The sequence below is a fragment of the Lissotriton vulgaris genome, chromosome 7 (genome assembly GCF_964263255.1).
Source record: "Lissotriton vulgaris chromosome 7, aLisVul1.2, whole genome shotgun sequence".
Lineage (NCBI taxonomy): Eukaryota > Metazoa > Chordata > Amphibia > Caudata > Salamandridae > Lissotriton > Lissotriton vulgaris.
In genome coordinates, this window is record NC_141695.1 from 591,908,925 (window position 1) to 591,923,160 (window position 14,236).

A 14,236-nucleotide genomic window follows, 5' to 3' on the forward strand; every position below is an offset into this window, starting at 1 on the left:
CTGGGCATGTCTGCTTCCTTGGCTGCTTTTCGGCATTTGGTCGATAAGTGGCTACGGTGCTGTGTGACCGAGTTTCTTGAAGGAAACCAAGGAGCTCTCCAATATCTAGACTGTGTATCAGGCCTTTGAAAGTACCTTTGTCTGGCTGTTTCAGAACTGGGAGCCCAGATGAGGCTTACAATTTGATAATTCCTCTTAAGAGACACAGATGGACTTGTGGCATTAGAAGCAAGCTGAGCACAGCAGTTGAAACTAAACATCATTATCCTCTGACAAAGCCTCTACTTCTGGTTTCCGAGCCCTTGACGCCAAGAGTGCAGTCAGCCCCCCTGTGTGTAGTCAAGTGCTTTCATGCCCTCCAGCAGCTTCGTGAGCTATGAGGGCCAACTATACAGAACTTTTTCCTCTCAACTGATCCGCTCTGTCCTATCACAACTTAATGGTTACCTCCTGACATTTAGGACCCTGTAATCCTGGCTTTGCAAACATGCGAATACCCGGATGTCCCCTCGAGACCCTGCAGTCCCTTGTTGAAAGTACTTGTTCCCATCCCAACCAGGCCAGTTGTCTCTGTGATATTCATAAGAATGAGAAGGCCATGCATGCATAGTATGATTGGATACTTTGATTGGCATCCCCTGTCAGCCAGGACGTCTGATCCTGTTGGCCAATCAGGGCTTGTAAGACAATTAATCAGTCATTGCCTAAGAAACCCTAAGATCTGTGTTTTGGTTAGAGGACCTGGAAGTAGGCTACCACCCACTGTTCCGGCGCATGAATGCATGGCCCTGCACCGGGTAATACATCTCGATGAAGGTGAGCGAGCCTACAGTGACCTCGGATGGGCCCTGAACCTTGAAGCCACACTTGGAGTAAAAAGGTATGAGAAAATCTTCACACATGAGCATGGCCCGGCGGGCATAGGGCAGACAGCGTAGGTACTGCAGATAGCGCCACATCAGGATGGATCCCTTTCCTTGCTGGCGGAAGGTGCGATGCACAGCCAGCACATGGATGTGAACCGTGGTGCCTCCCCGCTTGTGCAGCATCAGAGCATCCTGAGGAGGAGACAAACAACAAGTTGCACATCAGTCATTTTATGCATGGCAGGTTAAACACCTGTACACAAAAGCCATCTCTAGAACGGGCTGCCTTATCACAAAGCAATCAGTGTCTGATTCACAAGGGGCCGCCGCACTCGTGGCAGAGTCCGCGCAGTCATTGAGGAGTCTCTGTACTCGTGGCAGAATCTCCACAATGAGAATTGAGGCAGAATATCCGCAATGAGAACTGTGCAGACTCCGTAACTGAGTGCAGAAACTCCCCCACGACTGCAGGGCCTTTGCCATGAGTGTCAAGGCCCTTTGTGAATCAGACCCTCAGACTTTAAGTTAAAGGGAAAAAACTGGATCAGTTAAAAGACCAGTGTTTAATTTGAGCGGTGGTTGATGGTGGAGCCCCACCAGAACTCATTCCTGAGAACCGGCACTTATTTCTCTTCATTGACCCAGAGCAACACAGAAAAACTTAAAAGAGAACAGAAGGAGGAAGAGACTGACAAAAAACAGTGGGAAAGAGATAAATCAGGGATAAAAAAGTACATGAAGGAGTGAAATAAAAAGTCAGGAAATGTCTAGTTGATTATGAAAGACGCATGAGGTGGAATCAAGACTACACAATTTTAGTAGAAAACACTCTGACACTCGATAGCACTGGCCACGGGCTACCGAGTAAAACTTTGGGCCCGCACCTATCTTTACAAATTAAGCACAGGTCAAAGACTTGCATGATACGCACTCCAGGTGTCTTTTGAAAACAGGTCATTCATAAGGGGGTTCATTATGTTTTGTAACTGAAAGGACGAAATGGGTAATCACAGCGCCATCTTGGTGTGCTTACTTGTCCCCCTGGAGATTCTAGGTATCTGTTCCGAGTGCACAGAGAGTCAGCTACTGATTCAAATATACAACGTTACATCGCAGTGTTTACACAGCGATACCTTTACAATGCAGGCATTAAAACGCATGTCATTACAACTACTTGCGCTGGAGGGCGCTGGACTTAGGAATAGTATGATATACTATTCCGTCTCCAGTCTATGTACAGTAGGGAAGGCCCTGGAATAGTAAATCATAGTATTCCTTAGGTTAGAGCGCCATCCAGTTCAAGTCATTGTAATGACTTGCGTTGTAAGACCCGCTTTGTAAAGGTATTGAGGTGTAAACCCCGTAATGTAACCGGTTTCCCACTGATACCACTCCCTCATTTCAAAATTTCGATAGAAGATGCTCCTGCCACAGTGATTGTTGCAGCAGCGTACTGCTTTCACAGTACGAAGGCAGCAGAAACTTGTCAGGCATTGTATGTGATGGAAAATATGCATGTAGACAAAGCAAGCAAAAAAACCTGCTGGAGGCTTAGAACATATTCAAGAACTTGTAATAATAAATACTTGGAGGGCTTCCAGACTGAGCTCTCCATCAGTCCCAAGACACATTGCCATAACTTAAAATCGAGTAATGTACGTAAGTAATTGCACGCTGTAAATTTAACTTAGGGTCCACTTTCTTCCCTCCTTTAGGGTTGTGTGACTTGAAGGCAGGACATCTTTTCTTTCTGAGATCCATAACGCTGAATATTTGGCTAGACATGCTCCTCTCCAGCCCTCCTTTTCGAACGACCACCAATGTTCTCTGTTAGCCTTCAGTAAGTAGGAGGTACATAAAGGACAGGGCTTTGGAAAGGTTCTTACCTGGGTGAGTTTTTCCTGGTCCCAGAGGGAACCGATGATAAAAGCCACCAGCCGCCCTTCTTCAAACCAGCCTAGTGATAGCTCAGGACACAAGTTTAAAAAGTGCCGCACTTGGTCCATCTGCAGTGGGCAGTCACCAGAGACAGAGATAAAAGCTGCAAATGAAGAGCAAACACTGTCAGGGCAACACTATACATTTAATGTTAGAACAACTTCTGTCCAACTATCTTTCAGTGTCGTTGTCTTTCTGGTTTTTCTTTGAGATTCCTTGACTCTGTGTTGTTGTTCCTGTTATTTTCTGATTTTTATTATTCTACTTTTCACTCCCTTTGCTTGCTTCTCTCTGAGTTACATCTCTATTCTAGTTCAGCTGCCTGTTTTGCATAGCTGTATGTTCTCTGGTTCTTGTGGCTCTCTGAGTGTAGCCGTGGAGCTCTCTGTGGCAATATATTACTACTTTAGTTATTTCTGTAGTATTGGCACCTTTGGTATTATGTTTAGGTCAGGTTCTTTCTCTTTCTTTGAATCTTGTTTACCTGGTTTCATGTTTTTGTCTTTATATATATACAATTGTGTATCACTTTGTACAGTGTGTGGCTTGTGTGTCGGGTTGCTTCTCGTGGGTTTTAGAGCGCTTGATACTTTCTGTATGTCTTGTCATTTTTATTAATATGTGTATGTCTCATTTTTTATGTTGGTTTCTCTTAGTTTCTGTCTTTTACAGGTATGTTTATGTCCTGTGCTGAGTACTGTGCAGTACTCGTCCTTTACTTGGGTTGTCCATCTATGTCTCCTAGTATATGTGTGTCTTTCTGTGGCTGTCTACTTTTCTGGTTTGATTATCTGGAACTTAATAGATTTTCCTTTGAAATTATGTGCATCTCTCATTCACGGCGGTCTATTGCTCGTATTTGGATCTTCCTGGTGGTGTGTACCTTTCATCCTGAGTATATGACAACTTGTGTGAGGTCTTTGATAGCATGTGGATCTTCTTCTTTGGTTTACCTCTCTGTAGTTATTTGCTTCTGCCAACATGCTTTTGGTAACTGTTAGCCAGTCAGTTTGCATTAGTTTTCTGTGTATTTAACTCTGTACCTTGTGTTTGACAGGAAACTAGAGCTACACATACCACCAGACTCATTTTGGCAGTGTTTGACTGTGATGTTGTTTCTATTGTGCTGTTTATTGTTTTTCAACCTTGGTTTTACTCTGTAGGGCTCTGCTCTAGTTTGTACATTCTCATGTGTTTGTCGCTCTGATCCAGCTCTCTCTTTCTGTGGTCAAACCCTGAATGTGATGAGATATGAACTGCCAGCACTGCTGCCTTACCCATGCTCTTGACTTCTCTTTAAGCACACACCTTCTGTCTTTGGTTTTACCCACAGATGCCCTCTTTGTAGAGTTGGGTATCTGTACCTTTGTTACTTTACAGATGGATGAAACTCGAACTTTAGTAAATGATTTCCCCAGGTCTATCTGGTTCAGAATCCCTCTTTGCTACTTCATGAGTTTCTCACTACTGTCTTTGTAAGAAGCATGCAATGAGTCTCTCGTGTATGGCAGTTTTCAGTTTTGTTTCTCTCAAGTATGTCTGTTCATTCACTCGGTAGGTCCCCTCCTTCAATCTCATTTGTTTATTGTGTCTAGGTCAGTCTTTCCAACTAGGTTATGTGTGAAGTTGAGAACCTAGTTCTGCAGCTCTGTGTTGGAATTTGTGCTTAAAGTTGTTGGGTCTCCTTTGCTCATCTGTGATGATGGTATTGAGCATCCTTCCTGAGCCAGGCTGTTTTGGGGTAATGTCCTGCAGTGCAGGTAACTACAGGTGTACTGTGCATTCAGTGCTCCAGTCCTTTGTGGGGTAGGAAGTTAGAAATGTTCTCTGCCTCTTCTGGTGAGCCTGAGAACCGTTAAAATGGATATACAACACACTAATACCCAGAAGGGATGTCAGATCAGCCCAAGGCCAACAGTTAGCCGTGAACACCTTACTATATGTGTCTCTCTAACCTAAGCTGAATGTGTCTATAACAGGCTTTGAATAGCAAACCATGATTATGTCTCTATCACATAGGGCCATCCCCACTAGGGTAATACATCTGTGAGATATAAAGGTGCATGCCTGACCCAATGCATGGGTGTTTCTGACAAGAACAAGGTCCGGTAATCAAATCCTCTTAGGATCAGACCCTAGGGACAGGCACCTGTGAACCAGTCACTGTTTTGCTTGGGAACTGCAGAGTGTACCGAAAGCTGCAGGTGATGGATTCCCATATGGTTTGCCCAAGAGGCGTAGGCCTTCTGTGTATGTACTTGCATTTATAAAGCGCTTGATGAGGTGTTGAAGAACTTTACACTGGGCAGCATGCTGCTCTTGAAACCGAGGTTAGTGGCGAGTCCAATGTTACTGGTTATTGTTGGTTATCAGGATTAGTCTTGTCCACTCAAAGCAAACCTTTCCATGCATTTACTCTTGTTCCTTTGTAGTAAATAGGAGTTAGGTGTGATCATTAGTGGGAAAAGGGGGATGTGTGAGTTTGGTGGCATTAGTAGATGAGTTCGTGAAAATTAGGTATTGTGAAGTTGCAGGGATATCATTTTTCAAAAGGGGAGAGGCTGTGATCTTAGAAATGAGTTGATGGAAATTTGTAGAAGTACATTATCAGAGATCAAGACGAACATGCATGTGACTTAGACAAGGCAGTTCTCACAGAAAGGAGGCGTCCAGTGGATGGAAAGGAAGGAACAAGATATTTAAAAGGAAAAGGAGAGGTGACCAGCAAAGGTTTGAAGAAAAGATCAGTTTTTCATTATGGATTTTTGCAATGTGAAGGATGTTTTTTGAGCTAGAATGCCATATGAAGATGCAACAATGTAGAAAGAAACAATATAATCATTGTGTGAAGATAGTGCTTTTAAAGGTGCAAGAGTAACGCAATAAGTTTATCCACTAGTAGACCATTGTTTCAGCAAGAAGCGCTGATCAGCTCAGGGCTTTAAAGCGTAAAATAATGGCTGGACGCAAACATTGAAAGGAGATTCTGCAAATCCTGGAGTCTTTTGTCTTCCTTGATCACACTTTCCCTTTGACTGATGACAAGGAAGTGCTGAAAACCTCACAACTGTTTATGTGTCTGCTGTGGGAACTGCAGGCTTAAAACTAGTCTACTGCGGCTGGACGGCAGCCTGGCAGGGACATATAAAATGTACACCTCATAGCCAGGAGGGCCTGCGAGGCAAATACATTCTATTCATTGTTATTTTTTTCAATTTTTATTTTAGATATAACAGTCAGAGCTGCCGACTTTGCAGCTGGGGAACCAGGCTCGCGTCTCTGTATCGCCTGTGTTTCTGAGCAAATCACTTAACCTCTCTGTGCCAACCAAATATGAATGTGTCCTTGTGTAACGGAATTGGTGCTCATGTAAATCACTCCAATACCCTTGGGTCGAGTTTGCGCTATATATAACTGCAAAAAAAAAAAAAATCTCACTTTAACCCATTTGACGGCTACTGTCTGCAATTCAGGTAAAACAATCGTGTGTGCCTGAATGGTATATATATTCTTTGTCCGCTGTGAAGCAGACAGGAGTATCTGAACAGTATAGATATTCTATACCTTGAAGCCATTTATGCCCTACAGGTGCAACTCTTTCGCCCGTGGAAGATGATTCACAGGTGTGAACCGTCTGCAAGAATATAACTTTCACATTAAATATGTTACTGGTTCAAAAAATGTAATTGCAAATTGTTTGTCAAGTTTGCCCTGTCAAGGTGAGCAAGAGCCAGAAGATGAGGTTTGGGTGGTAGCTAGTTTGGAAGAGTTGTATAGGGGTGCCATTTCTGAGCAAGAATAAAAGCAAGCATTGTCAACTGATACAGTCCTCCAACTGGGTATTTCCAACCTGACACAGGTCAATGGAGATAATAAAGTAGACAGGACTGAATCATGTGACTATTAGAAGGTTTGGGCTGAGATGTTGTTGGTGGATGAGACTGTCAGATGCGGAAGGTTGGTGGTTCCAGGTGCGTGGCGTTCGAGGTAATGGAGTTGATGCATGAAGGACAAGGTGGGATGTGTGCCATGAAAAGGAAGGCATGAGTGGACTTTTGGTGGATGGGGCTATAGAAAGATGTGTGCTGGACTTTTGTGTGTGGATGCAGTCAGAAGTCCTATATCACGGCTGATACTACCATCAAAGCTACAGAATTTCCCTCCAGGGCATGGTAGAGGGTGGAGATTGAAATATGTGGCCCTTTCCATTGTAGAGGGTTGGATGGTAAGTATGCCCTGGTACTAGTGAATTACTACTCTAAGTGGCCGGAGGTGGCTTTCACTAAGGATATAAGAACATCAGACTTAGTAAGGTTCTGTGATGAAGTATTTACGAGCGAAGGGTGTCAGGAGTGGTTAGTATCAGACAATGGCACGCAATTTGCTGCAGAGGATTTTTTTTTTTTTTACAGAAACAGTGCGTTAATCATCACCGAACCGTAGATTAGAATCTCGTGAAAATGGTCATGCGGAGGGCTTCAATCGTGTATTAAAAATGAAATTAAGGAATTGCTCTGGAGTTATCGGAACACTCCACACTCAGTTACAGGTGAAATGCCTTTCTGTTTTTTGAGAGGAAGAATCGTATGTTCCAAGAATTCACCTGCTTGGATAGAGAGGGTGAATCTTCCATGTATGGATATTGAAAACCTTAAGAAGAGGGTGGAGGAATACCAGAAAAAAAATATGAGCAGACACAATGACAGGTTGATGAAAAGCTCTTGCTATTATGCGGAGGGAGAACTAGTCATGTGGGGAAGTCTACTAGATGGTTATGTCCCCAGAAGATTGACACAATGTTTGGTTGGGGAAGGGATGGGAAGAAGTGGAATGTTAGGAAAGTTACAAGGTGCAATGATCTTAAACATACTCAGTCTTGTAGGCAACTGGTAATGGAAAAGGTACAACTGATGAGATACAGATTAGTATGGGTAGGGTCGAACATGCACAATCTTGTACGACGACAGGTAATGGAAAATGTACGGCTGATGAAATACAAATTATTATGAGTAGGGTGGGAAGGCATGAAGTAAAGCCACCTGCCAAGTTAGATGATTATGTATGTTATTAATTCTTTGTTCCATTTTTACACACTATATACCACACGTTTTTTGTGTATGTTCTGTGGTGTTAGCATATTTTGTTAAGTAATTTTTAGCATATGTATAAAGTGTAATAACTGATGTTGTATTTTACTGTGCCTAGGAAACATACTATTGTTTTTATTATAGTTTCAATGTGAAGGAAAAGGGATGTGTTATATATTCTGTAATTGTATTATGTATCCTAGCATGCTCATTATCTATTGCCGGGCAGACTCATTCCATTCTTAGAGCTGCCTTGCTGGGGTCCCGAACTCTGGCGAGATAACGGTCTCTCGGCCAGGAGTTGGTCACCTATACGTCTTGTCTTAAGTAAAGACTATCGTTAAAACCATATACATTGCGAGATTATTCTTAAAAGTATCCAGGCACTAGATGCCCATGACTTGGACTCTGAACTGGCCCTGTGGTGCACTCTGCACCGGAAGCCACTGCGCATGCACCTGGCCAACAGTGCTGAGCTCGAGGAGCTTCCGATTGGGTGCACAGGAGTCTAACGCTCCTGTGACTTAGTACCCCAGCGTGGGAACGTTAATGCTGCACAGAGAACTCCTGTGGCATTGGCACCTATAACCTCGGCTGCTGGATCTATGTCTGCTCGGAGACTGTGAGCTGAGAGTCAGGGTGTATAAGTGGTGATGGGGAATCCGAGGTGTGACAGGTGCAGCAAGGTGAGCGGGCATGGGCGTCCACACAGTGTGCATGTGAGAGAGGGGCAGAGTGAGTAAGGGACGATATATGGGGTATGATCAGAGTAATGGACGAAGGACACAGTAAATGTTCGAGGCAAATGGAGAATTTATTTGGAAATGAACAGGTAGAATGAGATACTAAATTAAGGGATACACACAGAGAATGAAAAAAAAGAGCAATGAGTACTGGCAGAGTCACTATGAGTAAAGTGCAAGTTTAAGAGATTCAAGTAAAGAACTATGGGCATGGCCAGAGTGAGCTGAAGCGGTATAACGAGGAAGGAGAACATTGAGGGTAAAAATGATAGGACCAGAGTGAAGCTGTCACAGAGTGAAAGGCTGCATGAGTGATTAGGAAAAGAGTGAATAATGAAGGCCAGAGTGAAGGGTAGAGGCAGGATGCAGGGGTAAAGTAGTGGCATATGTGAGAGGTGAGTGAGGGGATGAAACAATCATAAGGTGGAGATACATGAGAATATAGGGTCAGATGAATGTGTAGGGGTAGATGGTTCACCTATACGCAGGGTCAAAGCTAAAAGTGGAGTGAGGAGGGTGTGCACTTTTGGAGGAGACTCTGTAATGGCTCTGCTGAAGGATGGGGGACAGGCAGAGTTAGAGGACAGCAGGTCTCTTGCCTATGACATCGGTCCTTAGGCCATTATAATTTTGTATTACAGCCTGGTTAAATTAATGTATGTATTGTGGTCAGTAAAGCAAAAGACCATTTATGCATGTATTGTGTGGTCCATTAATACTCTTACAGCCTGCTGCTACTGATGCTTATAATGCCTGGAGTTACATGCAGATAGTACATTTGAGGAGTGGGTGTGGGTATAGCAGGCTGGACAGAGAATAGGAAGCCTGCCTCTACCAAAACACAAGGAGCGCCACATAGAGCTTTGTATTTACGCTTCTCAGTTCTGAATGCAGGAGGTCTTTGGGGCTTTGTGCGGTGAAGTCTCAATAGGGTCAGTAAGGGGTTGTTCAGAGAAACCTCTATGGGCACAGAGGTCTGAGCTGTATTGTCTACTGAGAGACAAATGAAGGATGAGTCCATGAACATTTACTTGGGGGAGGTAATGAGTGTCACTGAAAATGTTACACCTGGCGCGGCTTGATAAAACTAGAGTAACGCAAGGCAGCGCAAATGGCTGTATTGCGTTACTCTGCCCCAGGGAGATGTTCCATGGATGGAGTGTGTGATTTTTCATGGACCCACCCATATCTACCAATGCTGGCAGACCTGGAAATGTGTTCAAATGTTACACCTCTCAGGTGAGGCTTAATGAGGAGAAATATCTTTATTCTCCTCATTGCTTCCTCTTCCTATGTGCGCAGAGGGTTGTTTTATGCTGGAAGGTGTCCTTTCATGCAGAAAAGCAATCCTGCTTACAACGCAGGCACCCTTGCACCTTGGTGTACGGGGGCCTGCATTGGTGCTAGAAAGCACATTGTGCCCCAGTGCAGGGTAAAAACAGGAATGCACAGTAATATATTAAATACAGCTCATTTGCACAGCAAGGTGACATGCTTCCCGGCGTGATTTTCATAAATATGCCCCCAGGTGTGAGTATGAGAGGATGACAAAGTGGTAGAGGCAAGGATGGGGCCAGACTCCTGGCAGTAGGCACTGACCATTGTGGCATGACAGACCAGGAACGGAAACGATGACACAAAAGAAGGTTAAGGTATGCAAAGGTGGGGCCTTACCTTCTCGCTCAATCTCGAAGACACTGATGGCGTCTTCCGGCGTGAGGCAGCGGAACTCGCTAGCTGGGAGGGTGTGTCGCCGCTGCCGGCTTGGCGAGTTGGCAGCGCAGCGCAGCTGGGCTGGCTTCAGGAAGGGAAGGGCGCTCAGCACAGACATCTTTCCTCAAGAGGAAGTGGCAGGGAGAGTTTCTGATGCTTCTTGGCGGGCAGACACCAGGCCCGACTTTGACTCTCTGTCTCTTTCTGGCCTCCTTTTCTGGCACCGTTATTAGACTTCCTGTGATCAGACCATTGGGGTGTCGAAGACAGACCTGTCAGGAAAAGCATATGAGATTGTACTGAGGGAGATTATATTTATATATGTATTCACATGCGCGCACACGTGTACAGCTACCCCATAAAATGCTCGTGTGTCTGACTCATCGCTGCAAGTGCTCGGATTGATGGGCACCACATTTGATTTCTTTCTGAAATTAAAACATTCAAATGGACCGACAGCTGTATGCACTTATTTCAGAGTGGAAACATAAACACCCAAACAAGCACATGCGAGGCATGGAGGAGCACGCTGATGCAAGAGGCGGAGCTGAGCAATGACTGGCCACAGGATGAGTGCCTGTGGATGATGACCCTCACTTGTAGTGTCAAAAGGGCCACTTGGGTGGGTGCCAGAATGTACATATTGATGCCAATGTGATGTTCCAAATGTTTCAATGAGCTGTGAGATGCAGTGCCCTTTCTCTCAGAGTAGAACGATGTATGCACTCAGAATCTGACGGAATTAAAGAGACAGTCGGGTCCATCTCACCCTCTTATCTTCTGGGTCTGTCTTTTCTACAGCTTTACCATATTGTACCCTGCATTGTTTTTCTCTTGTTTTCGTGTCTGGTGCTATAAACTCATTTTCCCTTTTCATCTTCATCTTCTCTGCATTCTACCCTCCTTCAATTGAAAATGTTTCTTTTTAATGTTGATCCAAATCCTCCCTTCTTCCAATTTGATATTTTGATCATTATTCTTCTACTGTGAAATGTGTTCTCTTTCGCATATATTAAATTCTCCAGCCTCCCTCTCAGGATTTGCCTTTTGAATCATGCTCTAGTTTGGCTGGCCATCTGTGGATGGGCTCCAGTCTGGCCCCAGGCATCTGGAGATGAGGCCTCCAAACCTTGAATGGGAACAGTACTATAAGTGAGGCCTCTGCAGTGCTGTGCATAATGCTGACACCTCCCCCCTTTGCTAAAGATTGTAGCTGTGTCTCATTGGTTATCCACTTTTACAGAGCCGCCCAAGACCGTTATCCTGTTTGGTGACCACTGAGGCCTCGCCACCCATCATGTTTCTGTGGCAGACGTGCCTCATCACATTGATCCTACATTGAACCCCTCCACCCCAAGACTTCTCTTTTGGTGTATCCACACCCCCTAATCTTTTCTACTCCCTTCAACATTGCAACCCAATGACGTGCCTTTACATCAATGTTTTATCTTACCTACCAGCTTCTGTGCAGCGTCACCTGTTGAAGTGCCCACTCTATGAACCTGTCTCTGTAGCGCTTGACCAGTCTGTGTCATATATTAGTCCATTTTCAGCACATTTTACCAACCTGGCTACTGTGCTGAGTCTGTTTAACTTGCTTATAGGCCTTCTGTTTGCACCAGTTAGAATATTTTCTATTGTCTACATGGTTCTCATTCATCACTCTCTCATTCTCTGTTTACCTTCTAACCAAACCACTCTGTTAGCTTTCTTGTGCATGATTTAGGTTATCGATAAAGTGTTGCCATAGGCTATGTGACCTACTTGATGTAAATGGTGATGTGGAACAGCTCTGGAAAGATTTCTGAAGCCAGAGGTTTGTTCTTCTGTACACAAGCAGAGTCAGATCCATAAATGAGCCACACAGGTAAGATGCATCAAGGTCAGTGGCTCTATCCAGCTGCCCCCACATAGGAACCTCATGCAGGGCAGGCGTCAGCGATGGTGGCACCCGGTGAGGCAATCTTTTTGTGTGGACCACAAGCCCCTAACCATCAGGAGTGCCTCAACCATCTTCCAACTCAAGAAAAAGCTGAAGTCCCATCTCTTCAAAGACTACTATATCATGACTCTTTAGAAAGTTTCTTCCTACATGCTGACTTATACCGCTGGCTGCAGGCTGTAGCAATACCCTTCCCGCTCTATAAACTGTCTTGAATTGGGTTGCACCTTTTGCTGCCAGTCTGTACAGCTCTCTGTGGTCCCTGGCTAGATTTATGCTATACAAATACCCACATACAATCTCACATATCTCCAGTCTGGTCAGCCATCCCGGTCTCTGCCAAGTAAGTAAATAGCTATCTTAGCACTGTGCATTTATTTTATGCCTTGTTCCTATCTGCAATAAGTATGGCTTGGCAATACTGTAAGCTATCTGGGATCTGTGTTTACCTTTGGGTCAAGGATCTCCTTGAAGACCACTGTCTGAATCCTTTGATGTGTTTTGACAGTTTTGATAGTGTCTGCTGTCTATTGCTATGAAATGTATATGCTACGTTGAATGGGGCTGTGTGTGTGTGTGCGTGCGTGTGTGTGTGTGTGTGTGAAATGTGTGTGATTGCATAATGTATAAAGCTGTTGGAAGCTAATTGCAGTTCTGTGCTGCATGAAATATTCATAAGATATTGTGTCGAATATATCCTGATGTGCTTGCTCGAAGAAGAAGAATATTGCTCGAAGAAGAATATCTACATTACTTCAGTTAGGTGTGACAGCTTTGATTCAGTTAAGGCAAACATTTTATACAGCCTGATCATATTTATCACCCATTTCACATTAGTAAAAGGAGCTTAGATGTTGCTGGGTTGTAGGGCACTTATATATTGTACAATATATTAGAACATTGGAATGTTGGGAGCTCCATTGAAAACAATGGAGTGCTCCAGGCTTATAATGGCTGGTATAAGCCTGGAGCTCTAACATTCCAATGTTTCTTTGTTCACAGCTCTGGCTGTGAACAAAGGCTTCAGGGAACCTGAGGGGATTCCAATCCCCTCACGCTCCCAAAAGACTTTGGGGCATATTACCAACAACTAGCGATAATTTTTGTCTCTAACTTGTTTAGAGACAAAAATTATCGCCGCACATCGCCGATTTTTATCGCAGATAAACCTTGCTATTAACAAGGTTTATCGCAAATGCGATAAAAAACGGCCGCAATGCATGAATATCGCTGAAAAGTCAGCGATATTCATGCATTATCGAGCAAATGCTCTTAGCCATGTTATCCACCTCCCATTGGATAACATGGCTAAGAACTGCTCAGGGCAGGTGTTAGCTTTTGGAGATATTCGCGCTTAGCGCGAATATCTCCAAAAGTTGGTAATAGGAGATAGCGATGTTAGGGACTGTTTCCAGTCGCTAACATCTTGGCACGCCCACTTTGCATGTCATTAGTGATAAATATCACTGACATGCAAAGCGGGGCCCAAGATGGTCGCTATCTCCTATTAGCTGTCACTAACTGGTGTTAGCGACAGCTTGGTAATAGGGAGATAATTTTATCTCCGCTTTTTTGGCTTTTAAAGCCAAAGAAGCGGAGATAACCCCCCTTGATAATATGCCCCTAAGTTTTTTTAGTTAGAACATTCTGTCTTCTAGTGACAGAATGTTCTAATAGCCTTATAGCCCTTCGTAGATGGGCTATACCGCTATTAAAGTCCCTCTCCCTTGTTAAAGGCCCTCGCCTTCGGCTCGGGGCCTTTAACGCTGGAGAGGGCCTTTAATAGCCGGTATAGCCCTCTACGGCGGGCTATAAGGCTATAGTCTAGCATCTCTATTAACTGAGCCAATCATTGGTGGCAGAGTAGGGGAGAGAGTAATTTTGATAACCTAATAAAAATATATGTAGGCTATCCTGTTTTAGGTTTAAACCTATAAAAAACTGATA

General features: G+C 44.1%; 1 protein-coding gene across 1 annotated transcript; it reads right to left on the reverse strand.

The window, feature by feature from the left end:
- Positions 1-412: 412 nt before the first annotated feature.
- Positions 413-10,554, reverse strand: AANAT (aralkylamine N-acetyltransferase). Its single transcript, XM_086928747.1, has 3 exons — positions 10,309-10,554; positions 2,753-2,907; positions 413-1,058 (listed from the first exon to the last, which is right to left on the reverse strand). The coding sequence occupies exons 1-3, from the start codon at positions 10,463-10,465 to the stop codon at positions 753-755; spliced, it is 618 nt and encodes a 205-aa protein (XP_086784873.1). The 5' UTR covers positions 10,466-10,554; the 3' UTR covers positions 413-752.
- Between the last annotated feature and the right edge of the window lie 3,682 nt (positions 10,555-14,236).